Source organism: Halichoerus grypus, chromosome 13 (assembly GCF_964656455.1).
Source record: "Halichoerus grypus chromosome 13, mHalGry1.hap1.1, whole genome shotgun sequence".
NCBI lineage: Eukaryota > Metazoa > Chordata > Mammalia > Carnivora > Phocidae > Halichoerus > Halichoerus grypus.
In genome coordinates this window covers 16,794,019-16,810,048 of record NC_135724.1, presented here as the reverse complement: position 1 = coordinate 16,810,048, position 16,030 = coordinate 16,794,019, and the positions used below count along the sequence as shown (strand labels likewise).

Genomic DNA, 16,030 nt, shown 5'->3' with positions numbered 1-16,030 from the left:
CCTGTCTCGGCTGGGCGGGGAGCGGAGCTTCCTCCTCAGAGCGCGGTACGGCGTAGCCGGCTTTGTCCTTCCGCCCCTGCCTCCGCGGCGCCGGGGCGAGCGAGGGGGCGAGCGGAAGGTGCGCTGGAGCCGAGGCCCGCGATGCGACCGGGGGGAGCAGGACAAGTCGCAGGGTCGCCGGCGTCGGACGGGTCGCTGTGCGGGGAGCTGCTGCAGGCCCCGCCGCCCCCGGCCTTGCAGCCGTCTCCGGCCGCGCCCTCGGGGCCGCCGCTCCCCGCTTCGTTCGGCGCGACCCTCAACCGCCTTCCGGAGCCGCTGCTGCGGAGACTCAGCGGGAGCCTGGACCGAGCGCCCGAGGGCCGGGGCTGGAGGAGGCTGGCCGAGGTGGCGGGGAGTCGGGGGCGCCTCCGGCTCAGGTGAGGGGCGGGGGCGCGGGGGGCGTGGGGCAGGGGCTCGCGGGGCGGGGGCGAGCGGGCACCCGGGTGGGAGGACCGACGCTCCGGCGGCTGGAGTGGTGCGGGGGCCGCTGCGGTGAAAGGCGCGCGGAGGGGGAACTCGGTCGGGAAAGCGTGGGAATGCCAGAGATCCGAGGTTGGACCCTCCTCCCCGTGAGCTGAAAGGGAGAAGTGGGGGGCGACCCGGAAGGATCTGGAGGGAAGGCTGTCTGGAAACCACTAGGACAGGGCAGTCATTCCAAAGGACCTAGAGTACAAAAGAACGGGATGTGGGCACAGACCGGGAAGACCTAAGGAAGGCGAAGTGCAGGTAAAGAGATAATGAAAGCGAAGGGCTTGGGTGCAGGATTTCATGGCAGTTTTTATATAGGAGAGGATGATCATGGGAAAGGCTGATACTAAAACTACCATCTTCCTCCATCAAACCAACTTACCAGGTTCTCTTCTTGACTTCACCGTGAGCACTGAGCTCGAAGTAAAACTATTTTCCTCTTCCCAGGATAGGAACTGCGAACTATTGGTCTCGGTACTTTACACTGTGAAGAATTATTGAGGACCCCAGAGAGTTTTTAATGTGGGTTCGATGTATTACACACATATATTTACCCTATTAAAAATTAAAACTAAGAAACGTTAAAAATTTTATTTTAAAAGAATAGCCTGTTACATGTTAACAGAAATTACATGTTTTTGTGGAAAAACAAACTTTTCCAAAACAAAAAAAAAATTAGAAAAGTGGCATTGTTTTACATTTTGAAGATCTCTTCTATGTTTTGTCTTTATTGCAGAGAACTGGCCTCTTTTACGTGCTTCTGCATTCGGTCTGTTGCACTATCCCAGATCATGTAACACTGGTTACTCCACAGTGTACACTTACTCAGAGAGTGAATGAAAACGCTAAATAACATCTCAGTGTTACTGTGAAAAATCATTTTGACCTTGCAGATCCCGTGACAGGGTCTCAGGAACTGCACTAGGGGTGCCCAGACCACACTTAGAACCATTCCTTTATACCGTTGTTAGGGTTTTGGTCTGCCTGGGAATCCCTTAGAAGTTTTTTTTTTTTTAACCTCTCATATGACTAAACTTTGCCTTGGACCATAATTATTTGTACGTTTTCTTACAAACTCCTTGAGAAGAGGAGGCATCAGTTAAGATTCTGTGTGTTATGCATAGAACCTATCTTAGACACTATAAATACTTTTGAGAGGGGAGCCATTCATTCACAATTATGTTTATTGAGTGCCTATTATGAGTGGGAAGTTCCAGAAGATAAAAAGATGACAAATATTTAGTTCCTATTCACAAGGACCTCTCTAGTAATGGATTGTTATTCTGGGACATTTACAGATAACATGTTAAATGCTGTGTTGGGTGTGAATAATAATAACAATGGGTTGTTACCATTTATTGAGCACTTAGTATATACCGATGCACTAAATATTTATATGCATTATCTACTTTAGCCCTCACAACAACCTCGAGTTTCAGAGTTTGGGGTTAAACCAGGGTCATGATGATTTAGGGTTCTTTGGCCACAGAGAGGAGTAATGATGTGAGGTTGGGATTAAGAAGTGGTAAACTTGCAAAATTGAGCAGACAGATGGCACAATTTTCTGTTCCGGGAAAAAACGTGTTTCTCTTAGGGAGAGGGGACTGTGCAAAGAAAATCCAAAATACTATTACACTAGGTCTGTAGATTTCTGAATTTCTAGACTTAATAGTGTAAGAAGTTGTCTTCTTTGGGATCAGATCATCAGATCTGTGATTGGTTAGTTTGTGATTAGTACGCTAGTTAGGGAAGGCTCTGGACTTTCCTGAGGAGGGCCTGGGAGTGAGGGCTCCTAATTTGACAGTGGAGGAAAGAGAAGAAAGGAAGGCCCTGCCACTGAAGAAGCATGGCTGGAGTAGTGGATACCTGACATCAGGTGTTCTGTGTTCCTCCCCAAGCCTTCAGTCAGGTTTTGCCGGAGGCTACAGAATGGTTCGTTTGGCAAACTAACAGAAAAGTCTGAGGCCACATCTCTGGGGAAGGTAGTATAGAGAGAAGGCCAGTCGCCTCGCGGGCAACAAAGGGCATGCATTCATGGAATCTGGCAAATTCCAGGGTGGGAAGTCTGAAAAGAAATAGATGGGATTTCACCAGTCTTCCAGGATGGTGAAGATTAGCTCAGAATAGGTGAGTGGCAGTGGGAGTGGGGGCACCCCTGCAGGTTAGAAAATTGGGGAATATTAGAGTCATATACCTACTGAAATCGGAATTAAACTGGCATAACAAAAGGTTAGCACTGGGAGCTTAGGGGCTGGAGAGTGACATCTGAGGGGGGGCAAGGTAAGCTGGTGATGCTTACTCTGTGTAAGACAAAAAGCTAATTCAGAGTAATTTCATACTGGTGCTAGAAGAGCATCTAGGATAGCAGAAAGTCCCAGAGGTATTTTTCTCTAGTGTCAGACCGAGGAACTGAAGTGGGAGGGTCCAAGTGGACAACAGTTCCCATGAGGTAGTGGACTTTTTTCCCTAAAATCTTCCAAGGTTGCCTATTGTTTCTTACACTTTTTTCTGACTCTATACATGTTTCCTCAAATAGATGAGAATTTGATGAAGAAACCCCAAGAGTCCATCCTGAACTGTCCATCAGGGATTAGGAGTAATTGTAAATGTCTTCATACGATTATGGGTGACTCAGAATCAGTCCTGGCTTCCAGTTTAGTTTCCCACAACCGTGCGCATACGGGAGTGCCCTAAATACAAACTCAGCCCTAATGCCATTCCAGACCGCCCTGATATTGAACAGCCTTTGCCGTCAGTGCAGACAGATGCAGGTTCTGAGGGTCTTGCCCACCATACCCTGAAGGTGACAGAGCTTTCAGGAGGCCCTAACGCTGCCTGGACTCCGTAGGAAGGGGGCTTTGGGACTCGGACCTAGGAGAGCCATCACTGCGCACCTGCTGTGCAGAACGTGCTCTGTAGCTGCAGACTTCTGCCCTCCTGCAGTTTATGATCAGAATGAGAACGTGTACAAAGCTGAAACAAAGGATCTCCTCCTGTCTCTGTCTCTCCGGTCTGTCTCTTCGGTGTCTGAAATTTGGAGTGCCGTAGGATCCAGGCTTTGTGTCCCTCTATCTACGTGTCTTCACCCAGTCCCCTTCTCGATGTATCCTTAAGTCTCAGGACTATACATACTTAGGTGGATTCCTCTTAGTTTGTATCTTCAGTCCGTATCTTTGCTTTGAACCCCCTGGATACGTTCCTGTAGATGCCAATTTGCCATCTCCTCATGAATGACTAAGATATCTTGAGCGTAGCATGTCCAGAATTTAGCATGTCTTCCCCCACAGACCTGTTTTTCATTCAGTTTTCTTTATCTCAGGAAATGGCAACTGCACCCCTCCGATTGCTCAGGCCCCAAACTTCAAAATTATTCCTGACTCCACTTTTATACACCACGTCCGTTTTATCAGCGATCCACATCTGCTGTGCCTTCAGTGTGCATCCAGAATCCCACCTCCGCTGCCCCAGCCCTGGGCCAGCCACTGCCCTCTCTCACCTGGATCATTCCAGTAGCCGCCTAACTTCTCCTCCCGCTTTGCCTCTGCCCCCAAGCTATTCTCAGCATAGCAGTGAGAATTTATACTCTTTTGAAACGTCCAGTCAGGTCTTACCTTTCCTCTGCTCAAAACCCTTTAATTGCTTTTCTGTTTCAGGATAAAAACACTAGTTAGCCACCAGTCATCTCTTGGACCCCATTATCTTCCTCCCTTTCTGTGCTTTCTGCACATTTGCTCTCTTGCTTTTGGCTTGAACACAGGAGGGTCTTTGTACTTGCTCTTTCCTCAGTCTGAGATAGTCTTCACAGGTGAACTGCATGACTTTACCTCTTGAAGTGTTTACTTACAAGTCACCTCCTTCAGTGAGGTCTTCTCTGATCACATTATTTAAAATTACCCCATACATCTGCTCCAGCATTACTTAGCCCCCTGCTTTGCTTTTCTCCAGAGCACTTACGACCATTGGATGGATAAACACACACACACACACACACACACACACCTCTGTTTGTCTGCCTCTGCGTGCATATGTATATTTATATCTTATAGAAAAATCCAGGATGATAGGGAATTTTGTTTGCTGCAGTATCCTAAATACCTAGGAAAAATAGTTGGCCTATTTTAGATGATTAACAAGTAGTTGCTGAATTAATGAATAGAGATTTCAAAGAGTAAATGTTCCAAGAAGAGTAGCAAAAGAACCTAAAAGCAATGCGATGGTTTGTACCCTAAGGGATGTATGATGTGTTCTATTTGATGATATATTTTTTGAAGTGATTAATATATATGTATGAAGTGAAGAGAAATACAAATATATTTTCTTAAAAGCAAAGCCCATTTTTTTCAGTAATAGTCTTTTAACTTAAATGAGAAATTCCAAATTAGGCCTGGTAGAAACCACTTCAAAGCACAGTCTTACAGGAATGTAACTAAAAAAGGAAAGAAAGAGGCTGGGGCATCATCTGAGCTGAAAGCCAGTGCCCAGGCGGAAAATCAGTAAAAAAGGAAAGGAGATACAGAATCATGTTTTTCTCCTGTGCCTCTTGTATTGGAAAATTTTGTCTACTTCATCTCGACCTCTTTCTTCATTTGGAAGAAAGAAGTCAAATTGTTTTTCGCTTTTTTCTATATGAGTATAAACATCAAAGCATCACTTGGTTGCATTTGGTGAGATGGCTGCTGAATTTTATGTACCAGAGTCCGACCACCTTTCTAAATCATAAAAAAAAAAAATTATATTTAGCATACAACATCCTTGTTTTTATAGATCTCATATTCTAATTATCTAAAAGAATGGTAATCCTTCTATTGTCTCTAATACTGGTTTCTTGACCTGGGTGTTACGGGGACTAACGGAAGAAAATTTTACAGAGTAGAGGAGTGGCGGGCATCTGCAGCTTTCATTCTTGCTGTCTTCATAGTCACCATTATCTCAGAGGAGAAAGGACGCTTTAACACTAAGAAATAGGAAAGACCATCTCAGAGTAAAAGGCAGTCTTATTGTCCTTGTTTTTATCATTTTACCTTGGGCTTCAAATTGTGCTGCCACTAGTCTACCATCCAGCATTTGGGGACAGTTGACCTATATTATGATTCACATTTAACAAAAATAGAGTATTGAATATACGCATTTAACTGAGACACTTAGAAGGAACACCTAGTGAGTATAGAGACAGGAGGCCTTGAAGGACATGATCAGGTTACCAAACTAGTAACTACTCAAAAACATTTTTAAGGAAAAGGGAAAACAGTTTCAGAAATCAGCATAATTAAGAAACTGTTGTTCTTTTAATATCCCATATTTTTATTGTATAATAAGAACTCACTTTTATTGAGTGCTTATTATTCGCCAAGCACTGTGCTAAGTACTTCTAGCATGGATTATCTAATTTAATTCTAACAATCCTATGAGCTAGATGATACTAGTATTGAAATTATTTTGGTTGGATACGTTTTTTTTCCTAAAGTTAAGAGATTACCAACTTCACCACAGAATTATAAATCTTGAGTGACCATTATATAAATGCTATGGTAGCCTTTTAATAAAACTGATCAAAAGGAATGTGGATTAAGTGCCTGGGTGGCTCAGTCTGTTAAACGTCCGACTCTTGATTTTGAGATCGAGCCCTGTGTTGGACTCTGCATTGAGCATGGAGCCTACTTAAGATTCTCTCTCTATCCCTCTCCCCCCTCCCCCCCCCAAAAAGGAAAAGAATGTTCCAAGTCCTATGAAAACTTGCTCACCTTGCATCGGGCACAGCTGTGATACTGTTATGTCTGACCCTTTCCATCTATCCAGTCCTTCAGCCTTTTTAGTTATGATTGAAATTCATGCAGTAATCATTCAGTTATGAATAATTAATATGGGCAAGACAGATTTTAGGTATTGAGGGGTTAAAAATACAGGGTTTCTGTTTTCAAGGAGTACTGTGATCTAGTTAGGTAGAGAAGACATCCCTATGAAAGAAAAGCTCATGGTTTTATTTATTTGTTTTTTTTAAAGCTTTTATTTATTTGACAGAGAAAGAGACAGCCAGAGAGGGAACACAAGCAGGGGCGAGCAGGAGAGGTAGAAGCAGGCTTCCCGCTGAGCAGGGAGCCCGATGCGGGGCTCAATCCCAGGACCCTGGGATCATGACCTGAGCCAAAGGCAGACGCTTATCGACTGAGCCACCCAGGCGCCCCGAAAAGCTCATGGTTTTAAGGCAAAATTGTGGGGGCGCCTGGGTGGCTCAGTCGTTAAGGCAAAATTGTGTCACCTGAGACATAGAGAACAGGGGTCTGCAAACAATGATCCCTGAGCCAAATTTGGGCCACTGCCCCTGTTTTTGCAGTTTATGGGCTAAGATTGGTTTTCATATTTAAAAAATTGTAAGACAAAACAAAAGACAAGAAAGAAGAACATGCAGTAGACTAAATGGCCCATAAAGCCTAAAATATTTTCCTTCTGGCACTTTACAGAAATTTGTCAACCTTTAATATGTAAGATAAGTGCCATCAGGAGACTATGTCTCACACGTGTTTGGGGGACTTGTGTGGTCTGGGTGAACCTCACAGAGAAGCTAAAGTTTATATTGGACTACAAATTGGAAAGAAAGGGAGAGGTCGCCGCAAAGGTGTGTGACGTGCGAATTCTACAGTATATCATGAAGATTATCTAAAGACTTTGGTTGGCCTTTGTTACTGGTTATGTCTCTTTGGGAAGATTTTTTTTTATTTTATTTTTTTTTTATTTTTTTAAATTTTTTTATTGTTATGTTAATCCCCATACATTACATCATTAGTTTTAGATATAGTGTTCCATGATTCATTGTTTGTGCATAACACCCAGTGCTCCATGCAGAACGTGCCCTCCTCAATACCCATCACCAGGCTAACCCATCCTCCCAACCCCCCTCCCCTCTAGAACCCTCAGTTTGTTTTTCAGAGTCCATCGTCTCTCATGGTTCTTCTCCCCCTCCGATTTCCCCCCTTCATTCTTCCCCTCCTGCTACATTCTTCTTCTTTTTTTCTTTCTTAACATATATTGCATTATTTGTTTCAGAGGTACAGATCTGAGATTCAACAGTCTTGCACAATTCACAGCGCTTACCAGAGCACATACTCACCCCAGTGAAGATTTTTTTTTATTATGTTAATCACCATACATTACATCATCTTTGGGAAGATTTTTGGGGGTTTTCTGTTGTTTTGATTGTTTGGTTTAACTTTTATTGTTTTTCTTCTCTTGAATGTTTTATACTTGTGCTTTCCCTTTCTATGAAATGGTTGAAGTCCATACTCCTTGCCCCATTATTTATGGCCTTCTGTAGTCTGATCTTACCTGTCTTTCTAACCTTGTACATGCCTACTGAACATAATAACACTGAAAAGGAAATTTGTTGTGTATGTTAAATAGTGATAATAAAAAAAAATAGTTTGAACAAAAGGACAATGAGACAGAAAGTAGATTCTTTGGAGCAGAAGTCAGCCAGCTTTTTCTATAAAGAGCTAAATAGTCCACATGTTCCGCTTTGCAGACCAACGACTCACCTCTGCTATTCTAACAGGAAAGCAGCTGTCCCCCTTTGCAAACGTGTATGTGAACAAGCGTGGCTGTGTTCCAGCAAAACTGTTTACAAAATCAGGTGACTGGGTGGGTTTGGCCCACAGACCAGCGTTTGTCTTGCCCCTGTGTTAGGGTATTTCTAGGTACTTAGAAGTACTTTGAATGTCACTAATAGTCTTTTAAAAATTGTTGAAAAAATGAGCACACGTAGTAAAAAGTCCGACAGTACAAAAGGGTTTATAGTGAAAAGTTGAATCGTCCAACTGAGCTCTGCTGCTCCGGCCCCTGCTCTGTAGGAAAATCGCTACTAGTTTCTTGGCTATCTTTTCAAAGTTAACTCTGTACATATAAGAACAAACACATATTCTTACTAATAAAAACGGTATCATGCAGAACAAACACTGTTCTGTATCTTTATGAATACATATGTAGGCACACTACTAATACAAAATATTGTATGTTAAGTTTTTTCATTTTTCAAGATGTCTCGAAGATCTATGCCTCTTTTTGGGTTCATATTATGCTTAATAAAAGCAGAAGAACAAGTAGAGAAATGTATCTGATCTTCCTAATCCATAGTCCCAAATTAAAGGTAAAAATTTTGATCAACATCAAAGCCAAATTTCTTTCACATCCTGTTTCGGGATTTCTCTCATCTTCTGATTTAGTAGTCTTGGGAGCTGAGTTGGAGAAGGGCATAAAGAGGAATTCCCTATAATGGCAGAGGAGGAAAGGACAGTAGCACTCATAATGGAAATAACTTTTCACTACTCAGCAACTCACGGTTTATCCCTACAACATCTGCAATCATGCCAAACATAGAGCAGGCATATCATGTTGGAGAAAACTGTTGACTTGACTTAAATCTGTTGTTTGCAGTTGCCTGGACTTGGAGCAGTGCTCTCTTAAGGTCTTGGAGCCTGAAGGAAGTCCAAGCTTATGTTTACTGAAGCTGTTGGGTGAGAAAGGTTGTACGGTCACGGAACTGAGTGACTTCCTGCAAACTATGGAGCACACAGAGGTTCTTCTGCTTCTAAGCCCCCCAGGTAGGTTCTTCTCTAAGGTCTGTTCTCCAGGAGTTCGTGGAGACAAACGTAGAGGAAAATATCTCATTTGCCAATGAATTGTATTAAATATTTTTGGAAAATGTAGACATATGGAGACTCATTTTTTCCCTCCAGGTTGAGACTAAGGAACACATAAAAAGCAAATACAATGCATAAACACTGATTGGATTGTGGTTCAAAAACATCAACTGTAGGGTGCCTGGGTGGCTCAGTTAGGCGTCTGCCTTCGGCTCAGGTCATGGTCCCAGGGTCCTGGGATTGAGTCCCACATCAGGCTCCCTGCTCGGCAGGAAGCCTGCTTCTCCCTCTCCCACTCCCCCTGCTTGTGTTCCCTCACTCACTGTGTCTGTCTCTGTCAAATAAATTTAAAAAAATATTAAAAAAAAAAATCAACTATAGAAGACATTTTGGAGACAAGTAAAGCCATTTGAATTTAACATGTGTATTAGGTATTAGGGAATTATCGTGTGATAATGGTGGTGTAGTCTGTAGAAGAATGTCTTTATTCCAAGGAGATGCGTTCTAAAGTATTTAGGGGATGGGGCGCCTGGCTGGCTCAGTGGGAGAGCATGCAACTCTGATCTCAGGGTCGTGAGTTCAAGCCCCACGTTGGATGTGGAACCTACTTTAAAAAAAAAAAAAAAAAAAGTAAAGTATTTAGGGGTAAGATTCTTTTTTTTTTAAGAATTTACTTACTTATTTGAGAGAGAGAAAGCAGGATAGAGAGCACGAAGGGGCATGGGAGGGGGAGGGGCAAAGGGAGAGGGAGAAGCAGACTCCCTGCCAGGCAGGGAGCCCGATGTGGGGGCTCGATCCCAGGACCTCAGGATCATGACCTGAGCCGAAGGCAGACACTTAACCAACTGAACCACCCAGGCGCCCCTAGGGGTAGGATTTCTATAACTCATGTTGAAATAGTGCAGCCAAGGCTCAGTCAGTAGAGCCTGTGATTCTTGATTTTGGGGTTGTGAGTTTGAACCCCATATTGGGGGTAGAGTTTACTTTGAACTGAAGAAAGGGAGGAAGGGAGGAATAGTGCAGCCAAACATTTATTAATATGTATGTATGTATACAAATGAGATCAAGCAAATATGGTAGATATTTACTGTTTAAGTATTTCACCAACATGATGCTTTTGAAATGTTGATTGATTCAACCATGATTTTTTTTTTCTGAATATACCAATATTGAGTGAGATTTCTCACTTGCAAGGTCAGGTGTGAGGAATAGGAAACAGCCCCTTGTCTGCACAGCCACAGGTAAAGTTGGTCCCCTGCAGCAGTGTCAGGCAGGAGAGACCATGTGATCGGAGTCCCGTGATGACAGCAGCACTGCAGACCTCCCTTCTCGGGTCCAGTTCACCATTATAGGTTCCACCAGAAGCAGAGAAGCCAGTCGAGGTTGGGAGGGCCATGGTCTAAGGACTCATGCTCTCTATGTTACATGGTTTTGATGTATGTAGTTTTTATTACATAACCAGCCTATTTGTGATAATATTTTGAAGTTAACATGAGAAAGCTAAAATTATAATTCAGATCTTATTTTTGTCAGTTCTGGGTTTCGGGAATCTTCTAACCGAAAAGTCTTGAAGCAAGCTGGGCTTCAAGAGAGGCTGAGGACAGCCCTGTTTTCAAAGAATTGGTTTGTTTTCATCTTTGCCCCTCCTTTCTTGTTACTGGCTTCCTTCCAAGAGTGACTTTCTGCATAGTTGCAAGATCTCTACTGACTTGCATTCATCTTTGTTCCAGCAAAAATCATAAGATTCACTCTAGTTAACTAATTTCGAATGCCTGTCCCTACACCTGTCACTGTGGCAAGGGAGATGGAATGTACCCATTTGCTGGCTTAGAGCCAGGAACAGAGTTGGGTTGAGTCAGCTTTCCAGAAACCACATAGGATACTAAACAAAAGTGGGCCTGTTGGAAGGAGAAAGGGCATAACAGATGCTAGGGAGGTAACCAGAGTCCACTACAAAGGAAAAGGACCCTAGATTACAAGTCAGGAAACTTGGACTCTCAGATCATCCTCTGCCTCCCAAGGCCTGAGGTGATGATAAAATAGGTGCCTCCTTTGAGTTACACGTTGCACTGGATGCTTAACATCTGTTCCTCAGTGCTTCTTCATACCAAGAGGTCTGGGGTAGGAGTAACTACGTCTAGATGAAATTGTTGTTTGTCACCAATCAGTGAACTTCTTCATAAGGTGACATTTGTTAACTTTTATATCCCCAGTGCCTTGAACATTACCCAGGAGTTGTGACGATTGAAATCTGCCAGTTGGGGCACTCAGTTAGCTATTAAGTTCTCATACTTCCTAGAATACCATACCAGGACTTCTGAAAACTTAAGAAACCTCTCCAGGAAATGAATATAACTTGTATATCTCATTATCTTTTTTCAGTAATTACACTAATCACTGTGACTGTTGGTTGCCAAGTCTATAAAATGAGAGTAAGTGTTCTCTACCTGGCAGAGTTGGACGAGTTACATGAATGCCATGTGGAATGGTCTCTAGGCAGCCACAGAGGCTTCCCGTCTCCTGATCTGTGGTGGGATCACTGGCCTCAGATCTCGGGCTTCCACGTTTTCAGTTTCCCATGCATGACACTGGGCTTTCCTGAAATTGAGTCACATGTTTGTTGATGTGTAATGATCTGCCTGAAATTTTTGACAATGTTTTAATTTTTGACAAACCAGCAGTGAATACAGAGCCAACCTAATAAACATCAGTAATCTAATCCCTTCACAGATCCATTTCTGCTCTTTGTGTTTTTCTCCACATAGTAGGATTAGCACTTTACCATCAGTGTTCCCCATATAGATCATTCTGGTACTTGGCCTACAAGCTTTTTCAGAGTTATCCCCTAGGACTTCCTTGCATTTGAGGGAAGACCAGGAAGAGGAAAGCAGTTTCTATGTTAACATTTCTACATTAACACTTATTCACTATTTCTGTGAAGTTTTATCTCATATTAGCTGTATAGTGTCCATTGGGAATCAGTTTCTTGAATATTAAGTATTCATTTTTGAGGACATATTTTAGGATCTGTAAAGCTCAGTAATTTCAGGAAGAGGTAATTTACTGTTAGCTTTCTATGTGCATTTTATGTGAATAATCTAAAACTCACTGTATTTGCAGATATTAGAATAAAGAAGTATAAGAATTATAGAGAAAATTTTAATTTTTAATAAGGATACTGAGAATAAAAACTATTGTACTTAAGAAGGTAAGCTCTGATAGAATCAACTTTATTTAAGACTTTACTCATTCATTCAGTAAACACTTACAGGTTTCTAGTACCTTTGCTGTTCCAGATGTTGCACTTGGTACTATGATTCAAAGATGACTAGAACCAAAATTCTCGCCTAGGAAAGGTTCGTAGTCTAACAGGAAAGACAAACCTGTAAATGATCACATCCAACACAATCGTAAACACAAGTAGAACAAGTCTTATCTGATCTTTGGGTTTTCCTTTTCAGTGTATTCCTGTATCTTGGTGAAAATACAGTATAGAAATATTTAATGTTGGGACGCCTGGGTGGCTCAGTTTGTTAAGCATCTGCCTTCAGCTCAGGTCATGATCTCAGGGTCCTGGGATCGAGCCCCATGTCGGGCTCCCTGCTCAGCGGCGAGTCTGCTTCTCCCCCTCCCTCTGCCTCTCCCCCTGCTTGTGTTCTCTCTGTCTCTCTTTCAAATAAATAAATAAATCTTAAAAAAAAAAAAAAAAAAGGAAATATTCTCATGTTTTCTCTCTTTTTTTGTAGTAAGACAGTTTCATGGGAGGACATTAGTTCTTATTCCAGAGAAAATCCAGTGACTTTTCTCTCATTGTCTCTATAGAGAGGTCTGCTTTTGGTGAGGGCGGTGAGTTCTGTCAAAGATGCTGTGAGCCTCTGAACAGACCTTTCAGACCTAAATGCAGGAAGACAAGGAAACTTTAGATTTATTTTAGTTTTATTTTGCCCCATTCCATTCTGGTTGTTTGTGGGCTGACAGCCAGAGATAGCCATGGGAGATGGCTATAATAAGGAGTTTCTCTGTTTTTCTGAGAAACTGAGTTTCTTTTATGTATTTGTTTTGGTAGCCCAGCAATAGCTGGGGCAGCATTCCCCTGCCTCTAACTAGAGCGATTCCCTTGATTAGGAGCCAGCCTCTGTGGTCCTTCACTTAGGATGGGATCTAAGCTGAGGGTAACTCATCCCTAAATTCTTGCTCTCCATGGGCTTTGACACTTAATATATTTTCTGAAGGAGCCCCATAGGATTGAGCTTCTGCTTTGTCTCTAATTGGGCTTTCTCACAGCACATGGATAGCTAGCTGCTCCCCATGCCCATTTCCCAGCACTGATTGTTTCCATATTTTATTCTTTTGGTCATTCCAGTGGGAATTGGAGGGGAGTGGGAGCATTAAATGAGTGTGCTGAAGTTGTTTGAACCAGAAGTCTGTAATGATTTTTTAGACCTTTATTTTCTCATTAAAGGATCAAAACTCCTGATCCCAAAGCAGCTGACGTTGGCATCTCTGTCCTTCGCAAATGTCATTGAGCCTAGATGTGCAGTTCAAGATGTTCCTGTTTTTCTTTTTTTAAGTGAAAATATTTGAGTGATTATAGGCTCCATCAGTTAGGGTAGTTATGCAGATCACAAAATGGCTGCCAAGGAAGTCATGCCCTGGCCTGGAATTGGTTAAGCAGAAGCCAGACGATAGGGGATATTTAGAGAGAATTAACATTTTATGTATGGGTTTCATTAGATGAATCCCAGGGTTCCAACTCTAGTTCTGTGATGTTACCATTTTATTTCTTTCTTTATGTAAAAGGTACTTCACTCTCCATACATACCAGACGGCTCTGGCTGAGACCTCTTCAGTGGCACCTTTTCCACTTGCCCCACACCTTTTTTGTCTTTAAGACAGGAGCCAACGGGCGCCTGGGTGGCTCAGTCGGTTAAATGTCTGCCTTCGGCGCAGGTCATGATCCCGGGGTCCTGGGATCGATCCCCCCAGCGGGCTCCCTGCTCAGTGGGGAGTCTACTTCTCCCCTCTCATACTTTCTCTCTCTCTCAAATGAATAAATAAAATCTTTGAGAAAAAAAAAAAAAAAAGACAGGAACCAAGATTGTTGAATATTATTCTCTAATTTCCAAAATACCTTTAGTTCAGAACCATCTTATCTTTACAGTTCTGTGAAGGAACAGAACTGTGCTATTATGAACATTTAAATTTTAAATGTGAGCAAACATTTGTGTGGAAAATGAGATTTCCACTGGTTATCATTTAGCCAGAGTCACAGTTGTTGACAAAAGTGGATTAGAGCCCAGGTCTGCTGACCCTGACCTGAACTCAATGTCATTTCTATCATGCTAGGAAATTTCTGGGTTATTCAGGAACTTGGTGATGACTTATTCTCCCAGTTGCCTCTTTGACCTGTGGACTGCAATTTTTTGTCCTTGCCAAATTAAAAAATACTCATATTAGATCCTCTTTTATAAAGGACTTTTCTTGTTGTGTGAGTGACGAAATTTCTGAAAGGAAAATATCAAGAAGTGGAAGAGGCAATGATGGTATGGACGGGAATAAGGACAAAGGAGGAGGAGAGCGATAGAAAGGGAGTCATGACGTCTGAAAGAATGTATGTCTGCATTGAGGTGTTCAGGGTCCCTGGGCAATATGGAAGCATACAGGGTATGATGAAACTAGGTTTAGCCACAAGAGGTGCAAATTTAAACTGACTTGTAGGAAGGGCGTACATGGACATGCTTTGGTTGTGTTGAGGGGAGACTGTTGAAGGGAGAGAAATGGTATTTATTCTGGGACAGGATGAGGCACTTTTCAATGATAGCTTAGAAATTTTCAGAATAACTCTGAGGAAGAGTTTAAGATAGAAACTGATGGAAAGAAATTTTTGGTTTGCAGCCTCTAAAAACAGATGTACTGGGGCGCCTGGGTGGCTCAGTTGGTTAAGCAACTGCCTTCGGCTCAGGTCATGATCCTGGAGTCCCGGGATCGAGTCCCGCATCGGACTCCCTGCTCAGCGAGGAGTCTGCTTCTCCCTCTGATCCTCCCCCTCTCATGCTCTCTGTCTCCCATTCTCTCTCTCAGATAAATAAATAAAAAATCTTTAAAAAAAAAAAAAAACAAAAAAAAAACAGATGTACTGTCATGTACACAATAGACCTGTTCCTGGAACAGCTGTTTGTAAGTTGTATCAATATTTAAATGCATCCATGGGGCGCCTTGGTGGCTCAGTCGGTTAAGCTGCTGCCTTTGGCTCAGGTCGTAATCCCAGGGTCCTGAGATCAAGCCCCACGTCGGGCTCCCTGCTCAGTGGGAAGTGTGCTTCTCCCTCTTCCTCTGTTGCTCCCCCTGCCTGTGCTCTCTCGCTCGCGCTCTCTCAAATAAATAAAATCTTTAAAAAAAAAATTTTTTTAAAGCATTCTGAGAGAGGGTAACTTAAAGGGAAGCTATGGTGAATCCTTCTGTCAAGTCAAGAGTCACCCTAACTTACTGTTTTGAAATTCCAGCAGGTTTTTAGTTTTATTGCTCAGTATCATGAATCTGTGATCTGCATAGGTGTGTGTTGAATGAACAATCCTCATGTTCCATCGTACCTAGTTCAGATTCTCCCCGGTTTACAGGAAATCAAATAACCTCTTTGACTTCTTTGCAGATGTTATCTGAAAATAGGCTTGTTTGCCAGGAAACTGTGCATTCACCCTTTAAAATAGAACTTTCATTTGTATGCCTTGGTACACCCTCCATAGCTCCGTGCTGTCTTCTTTCCTTACCTTTGTTCAGCACCTGCTGACTGGTGGGCGCCCCGCGAGGGTGGTTACAGGTTGACCATGGTTCCCTGCCGCACAACACTACGTGGGAGGAAGGAAATTTGTGTGGTTAAGGCATGGGAGGTCTTG

General features: G+C 42.8%; 1 protein-coding gene across 2 annotated transcripts in view; it reads left to right on the top strand.

Moving 5' to 3' along the window:
* MALT1 (MALT1 paracaspase) overlaps window positions 1-16,030 on the top strand; it is a 55,128-nt gene continuing 39,098 nt past the window's right edge. For both annotated transcript variants that reach the window (XM_036111964.2, XM_036111963.2), the window contains exons 1-2: window positions 1-416; window positions 8,932-9,098. In XM_036111964.2, coding sequence (XP_035967857.2) covers window positions 142-416; window positions 8,932-9,098 — 442 coding nt within the window. In that variant the 5' untranslated portion in view covers window positions 1-141. The remainder of the gene's footprint in view (window positions 417-8,931; window positions 9,099-16,030) is intronic.